Source organism: Podarcis melisellensis, assembly GCF_964234715.1.
Source record: "Podarcis melisellensis genome assembly, chromosome: 1".
NCBI lineage: Eukaryota > Metazoa > Chordata > Lepidosauria > Squamata > Lacertidae > Podarcis > Podarcis melisellensis.
Genome location: NC_138528.1, coordinates 50,328,917 through 50,353,526, shown reverse-complemented (window position 1 = coordinate 50,353,526; position 24,610 = coordinate 50,328,917). Strand labels below are relative to the sequence as shown.

At 45.1% G+C, this 24,610-nt stretch overlaps 1 protein-coding gene across 1 annotated transcript in view; it reads left to right on the top strand.

Moving 5' to 3' along the window:
* The first annotated feature begins 9,990 nt into the window (after positions 1 to 9,990).
* CREB3L1 (cAMP responsive element binding protein 3 like 1) overlaps positions 9,991 to 24,610 on the top strand; it is a 78,101-nt gene continuing 63,481 nt past the window's right edge. Inside the window, exon 1 of the mRNA XM_081901655.1 lies at positions 9,991 to 10,348. Coding sequence (XP_081757781.1) covers positions 10,241 to 10,348 — 108 coding nt within the window. The 5' untranslated portion in view covers positions 9,991 to 10,240. The remainder of the gene's footprint in view (positions 10,349 to 24,610) is intronic.

Genomic DNA, 24,610 nt, shown 5'->3' with positions numbered 1-24,610 from the left:
GGCATAGGGTCCACAAATCCACATGTATCGATCACTTAACACACTTGGGGAGGGGAAAACAGAGGGGAACATCGTGACAAGGTTCAAAGCTGCCACATCAACGGTACATGCCTGGAGGAGAAAAATTGCTCTGATGGATGGAATTTCCAACCAAGCGCTTCAGCTGGAACATCTCCTGGCTGTTAAAGTTTGTTTAAAGTAGGCAAGTCATAAGCTGCAGAGATTGCTAACACGCTCTCTCCCACCAGCTATTCTCTGCTGCCATGAATCTTTGAAAAGGGCCTCCAGGGTACTGTCATGTTTCTGACCTCAAAAAAATAAAAAAAGGTCATAATGTTTTATTCCTTACGATATCTTTGCTTTGTGAAGACCTGGTATCAATAACTACTATTATTCACTTGGGAGAAATTGAGAACAGGGTAAACCTTTTCTTCCTTTCCTGTAGGTTTAATCCACTCTGTCCATCCCAGCACGCGCAAAATGTTCTCTCTGATCCTCTGCTGATCTGCACAGTGTCTCTGACCGTGTGTGTGATTGACACACACTGACTTTGGCTGTGCCAATGTTTCACTTTGGCCACACCCACAATAGGCACATGTCCTCCAGAAGTGCTGGCTTTAGGGCCACATCTGCAAGTATAGTTAAAGCTTCCTTACAGTGTCCCTCCCTCTCAAAATAATATAGGATATTTTACATGATCTGCTGTCAGCAAGTGTTCAAGGTTTGAGCTATCATACGCTTAACCTTGCTTCATTCTTTTAAGCCAGATGTCAAAAGGCAAGGCGTTCCAAACTGTAGGTGCTGCCATGCTAAAAGACTGATTTCTTTTTAACGAAGGGTGGGAAAGATTTGTGGTTTATTTGAAAAATATTGTAAACAACTAAGTTCATTAGCAGGATGAATGTAAAACAAGCAGCTGAATATATTTATTAAGGAAAACATAGGGAACAGTTAATAAATTGAATTAAGTGGCAGATGCAGTAATGAAAATTAAAACATAAGAAACCACAGAAGGAGGGGAAAGGAAGTCAAATTATGCATTTTTTATTGGAAAATGAAATTAATTTGTGCGATTGTAATTTTTTAAAACCTGAAAAGTAAAATATTTTTAAAAGGGGGGGGGGAGAGATTGATTTCTTACAAGTGCAGAACAGATATTATTGCAGAACAGGTATTCTGTAGCACGTGTAACAGTGCCGGTTCCACAGAGCTAGGCAGTCAATATGGGGCAATGCAATCTCACAGATAAACTAGTCCTAAATTGTTAAGGGCTTTATTTACTAAGAGTAATACCTTGCTACGCCTGGTAGAAAACCGGAAACCAGTCTAGATTTCCAAGAACAGGTGTTATATGCTGACAATGCCTCACTCCTGCCAGCATGCATGCTGCAGAATTCTTCACTAATTGCAGCTTCTGGAACAAGTGTTGGGGAAGCCTCACATAGTGTGCATTGCAGTAATCCAGTCCTGACGTAACCACAATGCTTAGCATGCATTCTTACATGGGAACCATGTAAAAACTTCCACTTGCGCCTAGCAACAACGCAGCAAGCTAATTCAACATGACCAACTTGCTACCTCAAAACAGCATTTGCTACGGTTTTATGTAAGGCACCTAGCACCAACCCCACAGTGGCACTTTATAACTGCTCCTTACAAACACACAAACAAAAGTCTGATCCAATATGAAACTACCTCAATTCGCTTTGATTTAGAAAACATAGCTTGAACTCCAGTGCGTAGCAATGGGTTTTCGTTGAGCCAAGCGAGTCCTGCGACCTGATTGGCTAGATGGATTTCTAGAGGGAACAGATGCTTGCCAAAGCAGACCGAAAGGGACAATGATGAGGGCTTGCTGTAATAGTGACATTTCAAGTATGCCTGTAAAACCAGTTGCCATGGAGATGCCTATTAGAGCCTGAACTGAGCTGCACCTCCTCTCAAGTTGTGAATCAGGTTTCATGCTATTTTTTTTTTAAAAAAAACACCACACACACAGCCCTAACAAGCAATATGAAAGAGGAAAGGCCATGCTACAAATCCCATTGCACACCCCACTGCTGAGTGAGTCATATACACTTCAAGCTATTAACCAGCCCACCTGACGTCAAAACTCTGCATCAGAGGAAAGACCAAATGGAAATGTCAACATATCTGAATGGCAAGGCCAGAAGGTAAAAAAACACACCATTTTTCTCGGCTTCCTTAAAAGATTAAAATTCAGCCAGTGCACTACACAGAGATGAAAATCTGATTAAACCGTCCTACCCCTGTTACCCCTAAGCAGATGTCCTAAAGGCAGAAATTGAGCCCGTGTCATTCGGGCTCCCCCAAATGTAAGGAGGAAGACACCAGTGTGTGTGGATTGGTGGTGGGGGAGAGGAACAATGAAAAAACAGAAGAAAAAACCCATAAGCTAAAGCTTCTGAAGAACATCAGAGGTGAATAAAAAATAAAGAAAGAAAGAACATCAGAGATGGAGAGTTCATTAGGCCCAATGCATTTGGAGTGAACAACGCTCTTTGTGAGGCGCAATTTGGAGGTTTCTTCGACTGCTTCAGATGTGGCAGCAGAAATCAAAATCCCGAGAATCATAGCCTGAAGCTTTCACAGAGCTAAACTAAACATGATAGTGGCAGATCCACAGGTTGGAAGCACAGTTGCATAGAACAGGGGTGGGTGGGGATCCAGTGGCCTTCGGGATGGTGCAGGCCTCAATTCCCATCAGCTCCAGTCAGCACGGCCAACCGACATGGATGGTGGGAGCTGGAGTACAGTATCTGGAGGACCACAGTTTCTTCACCCCTAGCATAGAAAGAGGGTCTGGGTGCACCCCTCCCTTTTAGTTCTGAGGTGGTGGTGCATAATGTGTGTATAGGAGTGCTCTGCCCATATAGGAAGAGTAAGTGAGGATGAAAAAGGAAAAAGAGAGAGCATTCTTTATTATTGAAAGCACTGTAATTCTCCCAAAGCCCTCCCCTCCCCAGAACAACTTTAACAAAGTGATCCTATGAAATCTCTCTTTAACACTTCACCCCCTTATCACAGAGTAAGCATAAGCTTTGTTCTGATGAGTTGTGGCGGCTCTGGCATGCTGCCGCAGACATTACATTTGGGGGTTTCTGTTTGAAAGATGATTTTCTAATGAGGGTTTCCTCCACTTCGTCTCTGTTTTCCCCAAGTTAAAGTCTGTAATTACCTACCATGGGGTGAGGCTGCCAGGGACTAAAACAATGTTATTTGAACTGGGAGGAGGAGGATGAAACATGACTGGTTTGCAGCTTTTTATTTATGCTGTGGAGGCGTTCAACCTCTTTTTACAAATTTACTCTCCGAAGAGCTGATAGAGATATTTTTATCAGGCCATTTAAGGACAGCTATGAAAAAATACAAACTGCTTAGAACAGCACACAACTTCTCTGTTCATGTGCAAAGTTTAGCCTGTGTAGATGCCATCATTTCCCTCCATAGAAAAGTTCTTTGTCAAGGACTGGAGTCCTCCATCACATCATTTCAGCACCAGGATTCCTTGGGGAAGATCACTATAGATTTATTGGCTTAAAATGGTGATGTGGGAGTTTTGTGGCAGGAATGGGCAGTCTGTGACCCTCCAGCTGTTGTCCGACTCCCCATCAGTGCCAGCTGTCATAAACAATGTTTAGGAGGATGAAGAGAATTGTAGGTTGGATGAACACCACACATTTAAAACACTTTGGTTCCCCCCAAATAATTCCATCACCCTTTCATTGGTGACATATGAAAGGTCTGCCGTTCCTGTCTTCATCAGCACTTCCTTCAATGCAAAGGCCAGGTTGAAATCCTACCTGTTCCCTCTGGGCATGTAGAGATACTAATTCTCCATCACTATATGGTCTTTTTAAAAAGAGGCATGATAGAACTGTGTAATATTTGGAAGAGGGAATCAGATGCTGAATAAGGGCAACTGAGATGATAGAAAGAATGGCTTGTATCCAACAAAGGACTTCCAGTAGCGCAATGGAGCATCTCCATTCCTCTCTTCTCCCTGCATGCCTTGTGCTGCCCCCCCATCTGCCTTGGAGGGTTAGGGGACCCCTAGAACAGATTTTGGGGAAAGAGAGGGAGGGGAAGTTCTGTTGCACAAGCAAAGGTCCTTGCATGAGCAAGGCAACTTTGCTGAATCATACAACTCATGCTAGAATCTAACAACAGGCTACATTAAGAAGCACCCAAAAATTCTATTTAAAAAGATACACAGCTTTTGGTGATTGGAGGGGTGCGGCTATTAGTTCCAACATCTGGCATGCAGCTGAAAAGACTATCTTATCCTCATCCTAGTGTTGTTTGGGGGGGCGGGGCTTTTGAATGTAGTTAGTCACATGCTGGTATGTTTCCTTGTAGCGTCCTTTTGGAATTAAAACATCATGGCAATTAAAAAAAAATCAAACTATATTAGCATTTTTCAAAAAGCCAGACCATTAATTTAACTGGAAACCTGAAAATACCTTCTGTTGCTGAGTTCCAACTTGGACCCAATATGTACAAGAAATTATGCCTCTGGTTTGGTTCCAATTTACACAAGCTTTCTGGGTCTTTTCTCCATTTTTGTTACAGTTCAGTTCCCTGGCCCAAAGCAAGCATGGAAAATCCTGGGCTCAAAAGTATATTTTCTTCTTAAGGACCACAGAAAAGTTAAAAATTACTTTAAGAAATTTTTTTTTAGTTCTTTTAAAAAAGGCACACACTAAATACAAATACATATAGGCTGCACTCCTATACACACTTAGCAGAGAGTGAGTTCCATCGAATTCACTTGGGACTTACTTCTGGATAGACATGTATAGGATTAGTTTCTGAAGACTGTAAATTTTTGTATGGGATGGGTGGGGGAGTAGATGTCTTATGAATACAGCTGCGAAAGGAAAAGCTCACAATTTGAAGGGATGGCCAACAGAAAATATGAAGCAAGTCATGCTGAGTTTTACATTTAAAACAAGAAAATGATAATTCAGATAGCTTTCCTTTTAGGGTGCAGTCTTCTTGCTGAGTCTGTCTGCTGAAGGGCTTGTCGTGGGTGCCTAAATCTCAGCTTATTCTACCATCCTGGTGCAATGGAGACTTTGGAGTCAAGGTGAGGGGGAGATACCCAAAATGGAAGCTGCAAGGCTGGGTCTCCTGGTAACAACTGGGTCTTGTGGTTCAGGACTGAAAGAAAGAAATATGCCCCATCTTGTCGGCCACTGTGGCTGAGGGGTTAGTTAGGGAGCTGTGCTGTTGAGTTTGCACTGTGGACAAAAACCCTCTCCTTGCCAATGGCATTATTCATTTCCCCACAGGCATGCAAAGGTAAGTGAGGGCATTCACCCATAGTAAGGGTCAAACTCCCATTGCCTGTTTCACATCCTTGTGGAGTGAGCCACTGGATGCTGCTGTCAATATCATTGATCCTGACCGCTCCCCTTCAGCTGCTAATCATATGGGTGTTCCCCTCACTGGGTGAAAAACCCTTGTCTTGATCCCTTGTCCCAGGACAGCTGTGTTTACCTCTGCAGCCATCCGACCCAGAGAACCATTCCTTCTTCCCCTTTGTGTGTTGAAATCTAAAACTGTACTTGTAAGGGAATTAAAGCCTCTGCCTGCAGGGATGCTTGAGTAACTGAAGATGCTGAGGTGTCATTTTGCATGTGTGTTGATGCAGGGATGTATCCATGTTGACCCAAGTTCATTGACACTTTCCATGTGTGAGCTAACATTGTGGGCATTGTTGCCAGTAGAGTAGGTGATTGGTGCCTACTGGTAGGGTTTCAAGACATGCTGGGGGTGTATCTGTCATCTTCAATCCATAATTTTTGTACTTTCCTCCTCCCATCATGGGCTGAGCACATATACAGAATATAGTAGGGAGGAGATGCCCATCTAGCTGGTGGATAGGATTCCTCTGCTGGTCTCTGCTGCTCTGATCTGGAGTGATATCAAAGACCAAAACAGATAGAAACTTTACATAGACTCTCGGCTTGTGATTTCCCTTTTGTTTCCGGCATAGCCTGAGGTTGCTCATTAAGCCACAGCATTGATGGGACGCATCTACAGACAGAGCTGTAATTTATATTTTTCTTTCCTCGCTCTCTTGTTCCCCACAAGCTAGCTTAGAGGCCTGAGCAGCGGAGAAACAAAAAAAAAGGATTTACATGTTCTCCCTTGCACATGCATGCCTCTGCTGAAAACACACAGTCCACATAGAATGCTCTCTGCACTTGAACCACAATCCAATCATTAGTTCAGATTAAAAATGCAAACTGAAACAGTGGTACCTCGGGTTACAGGCGCTTCAGGTTACAGACTCCACTAACCCAGAAATAGTACCTCGGGTTAAGAACTTTGCTTCAGAATGAGAACAGAAATTGCGCGGCGGTGGCAAGAGGCCCCATTAGCTAAAGTGGTACCTCAGGTTAAGAATGGACCTCCAGAACCAATTAAGTTCTTAACCCGAGCTTCCACTGTATATATAATTTGCAATGCAAAAACAACTAAGTGAACTCCCTAGCTTTTAAGAGTTCCTCTACTAGTGATAGCAGGCTTGTGTCACCTTAAAGACTAACTAATTTATTATGGCATAAGCTTTCGTGCGATGCCTCATTTCACTGCTCTTTTGGCTCTCTTGGGGCTTCCTGGGTATGGTAACAGGTGTTTTTTATAACTGGCAAATGTACAGAACGAACAAGGAAGCAGGAAATAGAAAGCAGTTGAATCCGGCTCCAACTAAATGATTTTTTTTTTTACTGGCATTTGGAAGACAATAAGAAGCATGCAGTCTTCTTGTATGTGGAACGACTGAGGATAACACCCTGGCATGAGGCCCCCCAGAATGTGGCCCTCAGCCTAGAAAAGGTTCCCCTCCTGTGGTCTACTGACTGGCAAGATCTTTACAGGATTTCAGACAGGTTTTGAAGACGTTGGGGCTCAAAGCCAGAACCTTCCGCATTCAAAGTATGTGCTCTGCTACTGACGTACAGACCTTGCCCAGTGCCTCAGCCTTCGTCACACATAGGCTAACTACTGGACTGCGGTCCATGCAGTACACTGTTTGACTCCCTTGCAATGAAATGAAAACCCTTACAGCATGCAAGGCTACTTTACTGTGTTACAGATAGCTGAGCTTTTCCCGAAAGATTATTCTAAGAGGTTTTCTAGATGTCTATCTGAAAGAGGATGAGATTGGCCAAGGATCTATAATCCCATTTATATGAAGCCCTGTAATCTTCCTGAAAGTCTAAAATGGCACTTGAATCTTTAATTACAGAGTGATTAGATGGACTACAGGAAACAGGCCCACCTGCGTTGACAGAGTAACTGGCAGAATGAAGGGAATCAACAGACAAATTTCCTTGCTTGCTTTCAACTTACAAAATGTGGGTTTCCTAAATCAGTATCTTCTCTATCTCTTCTCACTAAGCATACCCGGATGTCAACTAACATCAGGGAGAAGAGCAGGCTTGACAAAGAAATCACATGTGTTTTCATGACCGTACCTGAATTTCTCAGAAGACATTTTTCTGCGAAAACAGCTGAGATTTTTCTTTCTTAACCCCCTCTGCAGAAAAAGGCCACCTTGTAGAATTTTTCCAACATTTATTTTGTGGCAGCTGCCATTCCAACCCCACAACCCCAATCTCCCAGAATGATGATAGGTCTCAGGCATTATGGAAGACACAAAAATAGTGCTCAGGCTGCCAGTGCATTTGCTGCTGTTGCCACTTGAAGAGGCAGGTCTCCCCACTAAAGAAAAGAAAAAGAAGCTGCATTTCTGCTAATGGTGAGCCTTAACACTGAAAACAACCCTGGGACCATTCTTCCTCCTTACCCTGGAGAAATGCAGTGAAATGGTCCTCCCAGTTTCTCTGACCACAAAGAGGGTAGATAATTTCAAAAGGCCATTTCCGCACAGCAGTATCATAAGCTGGCTCTTTATTGAAAATCGGCTCTCTTTAATTAAGTTATCTGACTTCTGAGAGTCATCTTTTTAAATAATGATAGTCAAGAATATTTTGTGAATTCAGCAGTTAATACAATTTTCTTTGAGATATGCGGAAATTGATGGGAGATATTACGCCTCAGGAAATGGTGTAATTCAATTGAAGACTTTCTTCTTTCTGTGTCACCAATATACTAAATATTCTGGAAGATTGATCTCTTAGGAGAGAGCTGGTGCATGCATTACACTGGCCATGGGCAACTCATCCTGTTTTGCCACCTGAGGCAAAATGATAATATGCCCCCCCCACTTCTGCCACTGGTGGAATGCCCCCCACTGGTCAAAATCCAGCAAGAGAGGGGCATACCGCAGGGTATGGAAGAAGGGTGGTAACATCATGCACCGAAACACCTCCCTCTCTCTGAAATTCAACAAAAGGGAGGCATTCCACCAGTGACAGAAGCAATGAGGCAGGCAGGGTTCTGTCTCTTGAACTTCCACCGCCTGAGTCGGCTGCCTGGCCTTGCTTCATGGGGGTACCAGTTCTGGCTATGGAGGAACCAGAGATAAATATCTGTGATCTGTTTCATACATTCAGACTTATCACGCAATAGCAACATTGGCTATTTCAAGCATGAAACTGTCCCAGAGACTGCCCAATAAAAAAACACATGTGTCTCAATGGGCCATTCTTCTACATCCATTTGCTGGGCTTCTTGATTCCCCAAAGAAGGAACTGTCTGCCTCTGGATGACGACAGTGGGAAGAGCTGGGAAACGTGTGCCTCAAACAGCTGTTTGCAAAACTCAGGAAAATCTCAAAAATCAGCAAAATTGCTGTGCAATCAACACTGCAGCTATGACTGGGCTGCTTCATAGCTGATTGTGTTTCCACGGGATATTTGATGGGATCCATCCCTTGTGCCTTTTTGGGACCATTTTGAATTCTGAGAGTGCTGTGGGCACAAATCACAAAATGGCTGCCATGTGGGGGTGAGGGCTTCCATGGAGGGCATGGGAGAAAGTCACGGTGAAGCTTTTGCCAAGTAGGAAAGGCTTAACCTGTTGAATTCCTGCTTGCCATGCAACTGCTTAAGGCACACAAGACGTGTTCCCCTGTCCCAAGCCAACTCTAAACCAAAGCTTAGGCTGCCATTCTGTACCCACTTTCCTGGGGGTAAACCCCGTTAAACACGAAGGCTTACTTCTGGGTAGACCTATATAACACTGTACTGAGTACAGTGTAAATTCTGAGCGCGTGCCCGGTCTTTAGCTCCCGCACACCCAGAGTCCTGCTTGGGCCCCTTTGCAAAGGGCAGAGAGAGCGCAGGGCGGGCATGATGCGGGGGGGGGGGGAGGTCCCCAGCTCAACCCCAGAGCAGACAATGCAGACAAACGGTCTGACTCAGTCTAAGCAAGGGGAAAAGTCAACTCGGCTACAAAGCGCGCTGGAAGCTGGCATCTTCCCCGGAGGGAGAACAGCCGCTAGCCAAGGGTCAGCCCGCACCGTCGACTCTGCCATGACGATCTTTCCCGCCTGTTGCTGCCCAGAAGCGGCTGCTCGTCCCTTACCCTACTTACGGTAACGCGCGTCCCGAAGCGGAGCGCTGCAATCATACTCGCTCTGAGCTACCGGCCCTAAGCTCCTCCCTCGAGCTCCCATTGGGCAGGGGCGGCGGTGGGCGCGGCTTCGGGAGGCTCCTGCCTTGTCTCGGCCGGGCGTTAAATATTCATGAGGGAGGAAGGGGGCGTGTCCAGGGAGGCCGGGCAGAGGCGACTGAGCCTGGGGATGGTGCGCGGAGTGTGGCTGTGACAGCTGGGCAGGGATCCCGGAGGAGGCGAAGGCGCCCCTCCTTCCGTCCCCAAGGAGGCTGCCTCAGCCCTTGCACGATCCTTCCCTCCCTCCGCGCGCACCCCGCTCCCTCTCTCAGCCCGGATCCTGCACACCTTCCTCCTCCTCTCCCTCCCACCCCCCTCCCAGAGTGGCCCCCAGCAGCCCCACCCCTCTGAGAGCCCCCATTGTCTTTCCCCTCGCCCCCTCCGGGAAAAAGGAGCCCCCCCCGTCCCCTGCTTCCCTCTTTCCCTCCCCATGGATTACAGGCTCCCCTCGAGGGAAGACGTAGGCATGGCCCTTCTCTGCCCAGCGCCTTGGGATCTGCCGCTCAGGGTTGCTGCTCTGGAGTGAACCGCCGGGCGATCCTTAAAGGTCCCGCAGCGCTGGAGGGGAAGGAAGCGGCTTCCCTGCTCCCCACACCCGACGGCTCCTCCGGCTCGGCTCGCCTCCGCTACCATGGACAGTATCCTAGAGCCCTTCCCTTCGGAGCGCCTCTTCCCCGGAGGAGCCTCCAGCTTCTTGGATCTGGGCGATTTAAACGAAGCGGATTTTCTCAGCAATGTGGTAAGAGCGGAGTGGCGGCTGGACGGCGTTTGAGGTTGCTGGGTGCGAGCCAGAGAAAGAGAGAGAGACGGGGGGTGGGTGGGGTGGTTGTAGGTTTGTAAAGCGGCTTTCCTTGCCCGAAGGTCTGAGGGCCTCTCGGTGGTCTCTTCTGGACGCTGGGGGGGGGGAGGGAAGGGTTCGTAGGTGAGCAGGAGGAGGTAGGCTGGGGGCAAGTCGGAAAGAGCCTTAGCTGTGTCCCGGCTGTGTCCCGGCTTGCCTGCAGCCGGCTGCCCCTTGTTGTGAACTACTACCGCGATTTTAATATGCCAGCCCGGATATGATCAGCAACACGTGTCACGTGCACATTCACACGAGCGGTTTCCTCCCCTGTAAATGGAAGCAGCCGTTCCACCCCGTTCCTTGCCGGCACGGTTCAAAAAGCGCCCGTTGATTCGCGAAGGCGTGATGCACATCATTTGGTTTCGCAACGCTTGGTGACTAGCAAAGGGTCTCTATTAAAATGCAGTGTCTGGCATAAGATGAAAACGTTACCTCCGGTCTTTGATTTGTGATGTCTGTTTCATGCACTTGATGCAACCGCGAGGGACCCCTGGCCCTCCAGGTGTCGTTGGATCCCCACTCCCATCATCCCTGACCATTGGCTGTGTGGCTGATGGGAGATGGAGTCCAACTACATCTGAAAGGGATACAGTGGTCTTCAGGAGATAAACATGCATGGGTGAAGCAGCCCCAGGACTACTTCAAAACATGCCAGCTGCGAGGTGAATGGAACTTGTGATCTGAGTGCAAAATGTCACCTCACCATGCAACAAATGGTTGTTGCGAATCTATTCTTAGATGACCTATCTATGGTAATGGAAGTCTTAGAGTTGATTTCCATTTTAAAAAAAATTCTATTGTAGGACTACTATGTTCATTTACTTAACAGAGGGGTTCCATGTGATCTTAAAGTTGTGAATATGTGTATATATATACAGTAGAGTGTCCCCAAAACTTTAAATAAGGTCAAAAATCAGGCCAGAACCTTAACACCACAGGCTAATGTCTGTGGTGTTGAGCAAAATTTTACCTCTGAGGAGCCAGAGTGTATTCAGGAAATCTGTGATCAGAATTCTCTATAGCAATGCGCATGGGAGAGAGCTCCAATTTAGATCAGAGCAAAAGCATTGGTGGTAGTGGGGTTTAAAGCCTCCCCTCTGTGCTGTTTACCCTGTCTAAATCCGAAGTCCCACCTGAGCTGCTTAATAGCACCTCCTGAGGAATCTGTGGTGGATTTCCAGTTTCTGTCTATGCTTATGTATGCACTGGCAGTCCAAATCGGCATGTTACTATAACAACAGTGAAGGGCAATAATGTGGCGGGGGGTATTGGCTTGTTTTTGTTTCATTATGTATTTTGTGTTCTCATTTTGTATCTTTATGCTGTGAACCGCCTTGTGATTTTTGGAAGAAGGGTGGTAATAAATAATAATAAATTATAATGATTACAGGCTAATCACTCTAGAATAAAGGAATATGACTCTAGAATAAAGGAATATGACCTTCTGAAAGCTTCATCTTGGCTAAGCCCATCTTAACTGTAGTCTGAAGAGCTTCTCCAGATGTACGGGGGTGGGTCTTATATATTTGGTGGGTGGGAACCCACAAAAAAATCTCACACATGAATACAGAAACCCTTATGGGGCCTCAGCAAAGCGTCTGATATTGAATATACACAACACAAGGCCTTTGAACCTTTGGGTGAAACTTGTCTCCTCGACTGGAAACTGAAATAGCATCCTGTTGTAAACTGGGGCATGCAGCTTTCCATATGTTAAATACAAGGGCCACCTTTCTGTAATGTCAAATTTTATTTTAGGAATCTTTTTCACTCTCTGAAGCTTTGTTCCTGCTCTGGGTGTCTTATATCCTACGATCACCAGTGCTGAAGCAATTATTGTTCAACATCAACTTCGTTAGACTGGTCATGTTGTGCAGATGCCTGATGATCGTCTTCCAAAGCAGACCTATTCCGAAGTTAAAAATGGAAAGCGTAATGCTGGTGGTCAACAAAAGAGGTTTAAAGACTGTCTCAAGGCAAATCTTAAAAAGGTAGTACAAACACTGACAACTGGGAAACACTGGTCTGCGAGCGCTCCAGTTGGAGAACAGCCTTTACCAAAGGTGTAATGGGCTTTGAAGACACTCAAACTCAGGACCCAAGGGAGAAACGTGTTAAGAGGAAGGCATGCCTGGCAAATCCACACCATGATCAACTCCCGCCTGAGAATCAATGTCCCCATTGTGGAAGGATGTGTGGATCCAGAACTGGCCTCCACAGTCACTTACGGACTCATTGTTAAAACCGTGTTTATGGAAGACTCGGCTACAAGTGATCGCCAAAGAAGATATCCTACCCAATAAGCAAGAGATTCAGGGAGGGGTTGTCACTCAATGGCAGAGCACATGACCTGCATGCAAAAAGTTCCCAGGTTCTGTCCTTGGCATCTCCAGTTACCAAAAAGGACATGGTAGTAGATAATGTGAGAATTGCTGCCAGTCAGAGGGGGCAATGCTGGGCTGGGTGAACAAACAGTTTGACCTGATATAAGGCCACTTTCCATGTCCTTGTGCAGTGAGAGATGCCACAATTTTGTTTTCCACTATTGATAATCTACATTGCCCTGGTGTGTAGGGCAATGGTATCTAGCATATGGTATCTAGCTTAATAGCAACTTGAACCAAATGGTTTCTCCCCTCTTGCGCAGTGGGGTTGTACTGACAAACCATGTATCAATGACTACTATAGTAGATAATTGTATTAGATCTACTAATGTTTGCTGCCTTACCAAAATTGCACAAAATTGCTAATTTTCTTTAGCTTTCTGTGTTTTATCTGTGTTTTAATTTTTTGGAAGCCACATTGAGTCCTGGTTTTGGGGAAAGGTAGGGTATAAATAAATAAATAAAATAATAATAATAATTTTCTCCCTCCTCTGATATAACTAGCCCATATAATATAGTTATTTGTCTGTTTCCATCAAATGTTACACTCATAAATTAGATAAGCCCTTCATAGTGGGCACATATTACTGATCTGTTTCACAGCAACGTTTGTAAGAATGCCTTTCAAATTATACACTCTGTTTACATATTCACACATTTCCTTCTTTATTCTCAAAGGTGCTGAAAGGATATAGCAGTAATTAAAATAAATGAGGTTGTATTCAAGATTAGCAGTCCATGTTAAAAAAAATACTATTAGAATATATATTTAAAAATTATGAGTTGAAAGTGTGGGAAAATAGTAGCTTTGGGAAAGTGGCATCTGGTGGGGACAAGGAATTAACTCCCTCATGTAGTGACAATATAAACCAGGCCCACAAAATTTGCATTTACTGGTTTAAAAAACACACAAAATCCAATTCTGGATCTTCCATTGCTTTGCCCAGCTCCTCCCTCAATCTGGAGCCTATGGGTTGCCCTTTATGAATGCAAGGAAAGTTGTGAGAGAAAAATTTGGTTTGTCAGCAATGTTGCAAATATTTCTTAACATTTTTGCTGGCTATGTACACCATGTTGTTTTTCTGGTTGATTTAAATTACAGTTCCTTTTTGGATGGTGACTGCAAAACTGGCCTGATGAAAATGTATGATTATTTCTTTCTCATGATCAGTGAGTCACTTTCTAATTATCAATATTTATATGCAGTTGGGTTCCCAACACATATTTTTAACTCTTGCCATCCAGTGTATGCGTGTTGCACGCACTGTATGCATATAAATATGCACAAATAGGCAACTCCCTGTTTGTGTGTGATCAGCATGCACACAACTGCTAGTGTGTGCACCGTTTCAGCATCTCAGGGCGGGCCTATGTTCACACAGGCAAAGGAAGAGGAGTGCGGGGGGAGCGCACCTCCCCCGGCAGCACGATCCTGGTGGGGTACCATTGCGGCTGCCCCACCACCACACTGGGTGCCATGCCTCTGCAGGCAGCGTGCCACGCCCCCAGGACACACGCCACGCCTCTGCGGGCAGGATGCCCCACCCCTGGGACGCACGCCAGCCCCACCGCTGCCTGCTTTCCGCCCCCCCCCTGGTGCCGGAGCATGAAGCTCCGCCAATGTATGTGCATCCCACTTATGTGCAGTGCCTCAAATCATAATCCTCACTTAAATGGGGAGTTGCCTGTACATATGCATTTAGAGGCCAAATCTGCTGCAGTCTGAAGCAGTGTTCAGGTGGAAATTGGCAAAAATGTCCGGGAAAATCCAGTCGTATGGCAACCAATGTCAATTTTTCTTGAGAAAAAGCTCAACAACTTTCGTGTCCAGGATTTTTACTTTTAGAAATATGGCAACCCTATGTTCATTAGATTTTGGGTGTTCAATAGTATCTGTATTTTAATTAAGGTTGAGGCAGAGTAGTATTATCTGAGGCCTAATTGTCATGTAATTGTCCTTTTAGAAAGGAAGTAGGCTTGGAATTTGCCATCTAAAATGACATGTTGAGGCTGTAACTTATACCTACTTACCCAGGAGTCAGCCCCACTGAACTCAACAGCACTCTGACTATATATTTATGGGATTGTTCTGTTAAGAAGTCTGAAAACATTAAGTCATTGGTTAACTTAATTGGCTTCATTATGAACTGAAAACAGAGCTCCAGTCAACACCATCACTACCACCAGTTGTAGGTATACTACTATTGTACCAATAGTATTTAACATTTCATTGGCACAAGCAGCATGGTACATCATAAAGCACAGGAATAACACAATACCAACCTAGAGGGATTAAAGCCTATATTAGAAAGTCAGGGATGGAGGGCACTTATATTGGATTGACTAGAGCAAAATTATGATGGGGTTGGTTTAGCCAGTCTGTAACTAGCTAGGGGCACATGGCCTGGGGGATGTAATCAGCTTCTCTGCAATCTGTTTCTTTTCCAGTCTTTTAATAGGACAGGTTTATGAGTGACATATAGACCATATATGACTGCTGAATAATGCATAAGTAATGGGTTGGGGGACACGGGTGGCGCTGTGGGTTAAAACCACAGAGCCTAGGACTTGCCGATCAGAAGGTCGGTGGTTTGAATCCCCGCGACGGGGTGAGCTCCCGTTGCTCGGTCCCTGCTCCTGCCCACCTAGCAGTTCAAAAGCACACCAAAGTGCAAGTAGATAAATAGGTACCGCTCTGGCAGGAAGGTAAACGGCGTTTCTATGTGCTGCTCTGGTTCGCCAGAAGCGGCTTAGTCATGCTGGCCACATGACCCGGAAGCTGTACGCCGGCTCCCTCGGCCAATAAAGCAAGATGAGTGCCGCAACCCCAGAGTCGGTCACGACTGGACCTAATGGTCAGGGGTTCTTTACTTTGATGGGAATTGGACTGTCAGCAGGATCGTCTGGGCCCAGTGTATTATTTGTATCCATGCCTCTTTCTGGTGGTAACAATCATTGGTCTTGCAACAACCCCTCTCGTCCATGAGAGTTGGATGTCCATAACTGGTTTATCTATTATCCCCTTTGTTTGTGGTCATGGCTGGGAAATGAAGGTCCCCAACATGGCTCTTCTGCTTTTGAAAATTGAAGCTCTTTTTTTGTTGGTTAGTTGGGGAGGTCTGAGGTAACATGACTCCGCCCCCCCGCCCCCCCCCCCGGTGTTTATTTCACATGCATTTAAAATGCCTGAAGTGGGCTACTGTGTGGAAAATCGGGGGGTGGGGGCAGGGGAAGAATGGAATGGAGTATTGTGGGAAAGGACATGGCTGGAAACTTAAACAGTACTCGACGTCACAACATTTTGCTGCAGGGCTCACTTGTTTCTTAATTTTATCAGGTCTTTAAGTACATCCTAGTGGACCCTTCTAGCTTGGCACAGGGCTTCCTGTTTTGACTTTGGAAACCTGTGCTTGGGTTTCAAACTTGAAAGCAGTCTTTAAAAGTAAGGTTAATCTTCCATGCTATGTTTACTTACAGATTGCAGTGAACTTTCTCATCATATTATTGTACTTGCTGCTTTAACCTTTCTATTGTCAGCTGTAGACTTTGTTGAATCTTGCCAGAATGCTCCTATTCATTCGTTGTTTTCATTAATGCCGTGACTAAGACGGCACCTCTCAGATGTTGTTTCAGACACAGTCACCTTTTGTGCTTTATTTTGGTTTCTTAACCAGTGGTCACTAGTCCTTTCATCGGTTTTATGCCCCTGATGTGGTGAGCCATGGAATTTATCTCTTTCTGAGTTTTTAAACCCACAATGAACCAACCTGCTTTGTCTTTTGGGACAGTGAATGGCAACACATTAAAATTAACCAAGAAGGTTTTTTTAAGTTTCCAGAATTGTAGAGTTGGAAAGGATCCCAAGGGTCATCTAGTCCAACCCCCTGCAATTCAGGAATCTCAGCTAAAGCATCTGTGATAGATGTCCACCCAACCTCTGCTTAATAACCTCCAATAAAGGAGAGTCCACCACCTTCCGAGGGAGTCCATTCCGCTGTCAAACAGCTGTTACTGTCAGAAACTTCTTCCTAACGTTTAGTCAGAATCTCCTTTCCTGTAGCTTGAATCCATTGGTTCAAGTCCTATCCTCTGGATCAGGAGAAAACAAGCTTGCTCCATGCATTGAACAACTGGGTGCTGTCATCACTGATTGGGGTACCACAGTTTGGGTGACCTGGCTACTGTGTTGTTTTTGCCACCACCAGACATTGCACCTGCCAATTTTCTGGCTCCGGGGAACAAGGGCCAGTTGCTAGTATCTGGCAACACAGAAGTTACCTGGGGATTGTATCCTGCAAAGCAATTATTTTCCTGACCTTGGGTCTGGCAGAATGGCCACACTGAAGCTGAAGTAGCACCTGAGAGGGGGGGACCTGAAGGATAAAGCTCTCAAAGACTACTAATCAGGATGGTTGTGTAGCACTACTTCCAGAATCAGAGACTGTATGTAAGGGATCAGGAGTGGAAGAGGGCTATTGTTATCATGTTTACAGGCTGACAGGTTTCCTACAGGCTGGCAGCTGTGAGAATCCAGGATGCTGGATTACATAGGCCTTTGGTCTGATCCAGCAGGGCCCTTCATAGGAAACTATGGTGAACAGAGCGAGGGAAAGAGCTCTGGAGCTGGACATACAAAAAGGGGAGAATTGAGATGGACAAGGCCTTTGGCTGTTAAACCAGCTTCCACCGAGCTAGGATGGAAGTCCACCCAGTTCTCTGGTTTCTAACAGAAGCCCTAATTCAGCCTTTTCCAACCTGGTGCCTCCAGATGTTTCGGACTACAACGCCCATCAGCCCCGGGCTGTTTACACTGAGCATAACTGGTATCGCACTGCATTAAGATTGTGAGTTCATATCAGTTTAGGGCCGTTTCCAGGCTACAGTTGTTCATTATGAAGTTAATACATAGGTGTTTTTTTTTCCCTTTTCCTTTTGCTCCATTTTCTTTTGTTTAAAAGCAGCAAATACTGTGTTCACGGTGGATGAAAAAGTCTGTTAATTGAAAAGGGCCATATGCATTTAATTCTGCCTGAGCACCCCTCCCCACCTCCAAAGAAACTGGAATTAAAAGACTAGCCAGGAATCCTTACCAGTTTCCAGTTCTGCTGGATTCCTTAGTGCAGCGGGAAGCTCTCCCAGCTGCTGTGAGAGGTACACAGATGTCTCTGGAGAGCTGATGCCAGCCCAGCACTGTGGCCTACATAGAAAGTGTCACACTTCCCATTTTATCAGCTGCAAACAGTTAGTTGATCCATAGCATATTTTGAGTTATAGTTATCTAGTTAATTAGTTTAGCAGTGAAGAGTGAGAGTGCTGGAAATGTCTTATGCGGCTGTAAACTCATTCAGTTCAGGCTTATCTTTGCAGGGGAGGGGTTTGTTATTGCTTTGTTTTCATTTTTCTTATGTATTTTGTCTTTTTTATCTTATATTTTAATGTTGTGAACCGCCCTGAGATCTGTAGATGAAAGGTGTTATACAAATTTAATAAATAATAAAAATAATCATCAACTATCAGGTGACAGTCTAAACTACGATTCAAATGGTTGGTGGCTGCTGGTGGCAGAAAAGTAAGAAAACGCCTTGCAAGTGTTTTAAAAAAACAATTTAAAGGAAAGTTATAAGGAAGAAAGTATGTGAAAATATTTGCAGAGTAAACTTATTAAACACCCATCAGAGGGTGGGGGCATAGGCATGTTTCTAACATGAGCTGCAGATGTTAACAATATCATTGCATGTGCTGGAGAACTGCCTTGCATTTTGATGCCTAAGAGTGCACAAATTCTGGCTGGAAATTGCCTCCTCTCAGAAGCATTCTTAGCTAAAGCATCTTCTTTGAGTAGGAAAAATGTCCAACTGGAAATGCCTTTTCTTGAACGTTAACATTCTGAATTTTAATGTGGGCTGAAAGTGCTGTCTGTACAGGCAATCTATAAAACCATACAGGTTTTAATGAATGGATATATGATACACCTTCCTACACTATGGAAGGAGGATGAAATGATGCAGTCATAGAAAGATTAGAGCAGCCCAAGCCTGGAGAGTGCATCCCTGTTTCTCCATAGCAAGTAGTATACTTTCTATCATCTTCTCTTTGACCTGCCCTTGAATCGGTGTGGGGAAGTGCGATCAGTTGGCTTTTCTCCCTCTTGCCCTTTTCCCTGAGCTTGCGAGGGATACAGGGACCAGCTTTAGTACTGCCATGCTTCCAGTGACATGACCATCAGAAGAACATGAAAACCCTGCTGGATCAGACTAATGGACACATCTAGCCCAGGATCACATTTCCCACAATGACCAAACAATTGTCTCTAGAAATCCCACAAATGGAACATGAAGGCAGTGACCCTCTCCTGCTCTTGCTCTTCAGCATCTTGCATCCAGCCGTGTCTTGGAGGTTGCATGTAGCCATTGTGGCTAGTCGCCATTGAGACTCCTCAATGAATTTATCTTGATCCCTTTTGAAGCCATCTATACCAGTGGCCATTACCGCATCTTGTGGCAGCAACTTTCATAAATTATCTACATGCTGTGAGAAGGCCTAAGAAAAGAGAGGAAAGAGCAGAAGAAGGAATCATAGAATAACAGAATCTTGTCAAGGACCCAAGGGTCATCTAGTCCAACCCCCTGCAATGCCAGAATCTCAGCTAAAGCATCCATGACAGATGGCCATCCAACCTCTGCTTAAGAACCTCCAAGGAAGGAGCTTAACATGCATGTGCCATTTGATTGCTCTCTGGTGGTTGGGATATAGAAGCCAAGATATATTCTTGGGTTGTTGTTTTTTAATCATTGAAATCCACCAAAGTTTTCAGAGATTTACAGCGTGCTGAACTGATCTGGTACTCATGATACCATGAAGGCCAATGCTTCCACTAGGATTTTGAACCATGATTCAATTTGCAATGCCAATAGGTTCACCTTGCTGGTTCAAAATGTCAAAATTCACTGGCAAAAAGTCAAGTTTGGTTGACGTCATTGTATTGTATTATAATGTTTGAGTGACCGTGTTTACAGGGTAAGCAAGAATTTTAACTGGGTAAAACTGGTACAGGGTAGAATAGATCTTGCACAGGAAATCATTTTCATTTGATATTGATGTGGGGTAGAGGAGGGATTCACCCCTCTTGTATGTTCAATTGAACACAGTATGCATGTGTCATTTTTGTGTGTGCCTTCATCTTCAGGGAGATGGTTGTGACAGTTCCCTTTGTAAGCAGGTAAGCAGCAGTGGCCACTGCTTCTTTAGACTTTAGAGCTTGCTTTCCCTATAATCTCTAAGCAAACAAGCAACCGTCTTTCTGCTGACGATCATCTTCGCTATGCTCCATGTGGCAAGAGAGTGAGTCTGAAAGAAGGAGATACAGCCACAAGGCTCTTACTTAGGTGCCTGTTCTTTGCTTCTATTATCATGACAACTTCCTTCTTGAAGCTCTGGCCTTGGTCCTGAGAGCAACCACAGATAGTTGGCATTTTGATCCTTCTGGGTCTTGGGAGAAATGGATGGATAAGAAATGTACAGCTCCGTCCTAAGCATTTTTACTCAGAAGTATGTCACACAGATTTCAATGGGATTTACTCTCAAAGTAATAGTGCATAGAATTGCAGCCTAACATACTTGATTCTCTTTGAAAAGCTCTGATGCAATGGCACAGGTCATAGTCTTGTATTCCCATAAATAGTCTGAGATACCTACATATATTGTTACAGATCTGGAGTAACAGAGTGTGGGGGGTGCAAGGGCACCCATAATTGCTAGAGTCAGTGAACGTTAGAAGTTAATAAAGGGGTAGAATTTAGCGGGTTTTTTGTAGGATGAAGGGAATATGCCAGATGCTAGCTTTAAAATACAGGCCGAAACAGTTCTCCTGTTCAGGAGATCACTGATAGCGATGCCATTAAGAACACAAGGAGAATTAAGTGCTGGTGCATTAAAGAGCAATTGACCAGGCAGGTGCTGTCCTCCCCCCCCCCCAGCTGTGTGCTAGTTAGCAGAAGAAATAGCACAGTTGGGAGAGGGAAGTTACAGGAGGCATGATGTCACACAGGAAAATTTTATCCTTTTAAAAACAGGTCTGAAGAAGGGGGGCAGAAGGTGAGGTGGTTTTTTTGGCAAGGTGTTCTGGGAACAAGAAGGAGGAAGTGAGGGAGAGCTCCATTCAATGCTGGCTAGAGAAGGCTGCACTGAGAAACCAGAGGCCATGACTGGCTGCTGATTTGGACCCAAGCTTACTGAAGTTATGGGAGGAGCCATGAGGGACACTTGCAGCATAATGTTCTGTGCCCCCTCCATTGAAGGCTTTAGGTATAAATTTGTGTAAAATAAATCATATTTCTTAAAAACACCAGTCTCCACTGTGCCTCAATTTCCCAATGGAAACACGACCCTGAGTGTGTGCCTGGAACCGCCCGGAATCTTGCTACCACTTGGCAAGAAGGAGAAACACACACAGCGGAAATGGTATTAACTATGGACTAAGGCAGAGGTTTTTAAACTGTGTCTGCCAGCCTAGCACCCATAAATCTTCACATAGTCGCAGTTAGCACCCAAGGCAGTAGTAGCAAAATGTGCCTGGTGTCTGGCTCATTTCTAAAACTGCACAGAATATATATATATATATCAGCAACTTCACTGAACCACAACTGAGAGAACCAAGTTGGTCTTTGGAATGTCCTTTCAGTGCTGTTGCTAAAACTTGGGATGTGTCGAGTCCAGCAGCAGGAATCAAATCTAGAACATAAACTTGTGTCACAAAGCATGATAAGAGTGCTGAATTTTAGTTTACAGAAGCAGAGCTATAAGGAGGAGGTTTTGTACCCAGGGCAAACCCCTGGATTTCTAGTTTGCTGATGGTGCTATTATGGCAAGACATCAGTTCCATGTCACACATTCTCTCTATGTGGCTGTGCTATATTTTAGTTAAGGGAACTGTATTTTAGTTAAGAAAAGGGAATGGTGATTCCATCAGGGAGCTGCCCCATCAAGAAATACTACCAAAAGCCTCTGTTTTAAGTAGGTTCTAGGTGCCTCCACTGAAGCCTGCCTTTCATAGTATGGAACGTGTTATGTATTCGGTGGTCTGTGTTTGCCTGAGCTGGAGTCTGGACTAAGGATTCTGAGCCCCACTGTTTTTATTCGATACATTTATCCAATCACAGAACATTTCAGGATTTGGGCCTCTGCCATTGGCCCTTAAACTCTGAGTCATGATTCGCAGCTTGGAAGTTTAGACAGCCAATCACGTTGGGAGTGGGAGTGGGCCAGGCCTTCAGAAATGTATATAAGCAGTTGCTTTACCCCTGTTGTCCAGTTCTGTTAGTTCAATAAAGGCTCTTGCTGTTATCACTGTGTCTTGCCTTGTGGGAACCCACCTACACCTCAGAACACAAATTGCTTTTGACTTTAGCGGTCTCAGATATGGAATGAGGAATTGTCCTTGCTGTGGCCATTGCCTCAGGACACAGGCCTTGCAGGCCCTAGACCAGTGTTCACTCACACAGACACCTCAGTGACTTGATCCACTCCATGTGTTTCTGAGGGAAGGGTAAGCAAGAAGAAAGGGACTAGTTCAAAAAGAGAGCGACTAGGGAAGAAAGAGAGAACAGAGCTGGAGATGCATGCAGCACACTTCTGAGTCATCTGGACCTCCTGGCACAGCCTCAGCTGGACAAGCTTATGGCTTGATCCATGGCATGATGTAATCCCCCCAGTCCAGCTCTGATTTTCCCTCTACCCCTCCTCTTGCCTTGGGATGGCCCTGCATCTGGTGCATGTTGGGGGAGCGGGTGTTTTGATTTCCTGCTGAGATATGTGGAGATTTGCTGGCTCTTCCTTAGTAGCTGCTTATGTTTTGTATCACTTCAGTGAAAGGATGCTCTCCAGCCAGGATGCAGAACAGCTGGACATGGCTTGGTCAGGCTTCAAGCCAGCTGCTTGTACAGTGTGCAAACTGTGGTTTCTCCTCTAAAGTACAGATACACAGATAGTCTGTTTCCATCTAATTTCTGCTGGAAGAGGTGTGTGACCTTTTCTTATCTGCCAGTAAGATGGCAATATTCTCCCACATGCACACACATATTGAGAAGGATCCCTGTCCTTGCATTGCCTGGTAAATCTGCTCCTTGTGCATGCTTGTGTAGCTCACATCTTCATCTGGACTAGTAGTAAAGGCCTGTCAACCTGGAACAGGAGGAGAAACTTTTCTATTGGCAGAGCTGGGGTGACTAATAATAATAATAATACCACCCCACCCATCTGCCTGGGTTTCCCCAGCCACTCTGGGTGGCTTACAGCATATATAAAACATAATAAAACATCAAACATTAAAAACTTCCTGTTACAGGGCTGCCTTCAGATGTCTTCTAAAAGTTATGTAGTTCTTTCTCTCCTTGACATCAGAAGGGAGGGCGTTCCACAGGGAGGGTGCCACTACCAAGAAGGCCTTCTCTGTAGAGAATACCAAGAAGGTATTCTCTGAGAGAATAACCAGAGTTTGCACAGAATGACCCTTCTCTTTGGCTTTCCCTAGTATTCTATAAATCAGCAGAGGAATGGTGAGCCTCCTGCCCCACCAGCCAATAGTGAGGGACGGGGTGGTAGTCCCAGAATATACAGTCTGATACAAGCCAACAAGCCCTTAGAAAGGCCTCTTTAAGAATCCTTCTGGCTAAAACATGTTTCTGCTGAACATGAGCCAGGGCTTTTGAGTCATTGCTTTGGTTACACAGCCTGGTCCTTCCATAGCTAGGCCAGAGAGAGTGGGGAGAACCACACCTGTAAGTAAAAGAGCCAGGAATAGTAACGATAATAATAGCAAGTCTGAAACTCCAAAATGTAATCTCAGGAAAATTCAGAAGCAAGTTAGAAGAGAAAGGGAGGACATGCTAATGCAGATCCTCCAAGTGTCCACATTTCTCAGGGACAGTCCTAGATTTATAGAAGCCACCTTGGTTTCTGATAATAATAGAATAGGATGTCCTTATTTTCACCGGAGAAAAGCTGGAGGGTAGGTGAATGAGACCAAGAGTCAAACCTCACAAAATTGGTGTGTCAACTACTCCTTGGAGATAACTTTCCATCTAGGTCTTGATCAAAGCAATAGCTCCTATTGTCTAAGTCAGACCATTTCCAAAACTCCATTCAAACCCTGCAGAGAACAACTCCAAGATAAGCAGTCAATTGAAAGGATGTGGGTGGCACTGTGGTTTAAACCACTGAGCCTCTTGGGCTTGCTGATCAGAAGGTCAGCGGATTGAAACCCCGCAACGGGGTGAGCTCCCGTTGCTCTGTCCCAGCTCCTGCCAACCTAGCAGTTCGAAAGCATACTAGTGCAAGTAGATAAATAGGTACTGCTGCGGCGGGAAGGTAAACAGTGTTTCTGTGCGCTCTGGTTTCCGTCACAGTGTTCCGTTGTGCCAGAAGCAGTTTAGTAATGCTGGCCACATGACCAGGAAACCTGTCTGTGGACAAACGCCGGCTCCCTCGGCCTGAAAGTGAGATGAACGCTGCAACCCCATAGTCACCTTTGACTGGACTTAACCATCCAGGGGTCCCCTGGATTTACCTTTACCTTTACCGGAAGCAAAACATCAGAAGAATGCAGACATCTTTTGGAGCATCAGAGAGAAGGAAAGATGCAGGAGCATTGATTGGATGTGGGGCAAAACAGAAGAGCATTGAGGTAATCCTGTGCATGCTTACTTGGGAGAGTAAGCCCCATTAAACACAGTGGCACTTACTAGCAGTAGACATAGATGGAGCTAGGTCCAGAAGGAAACAA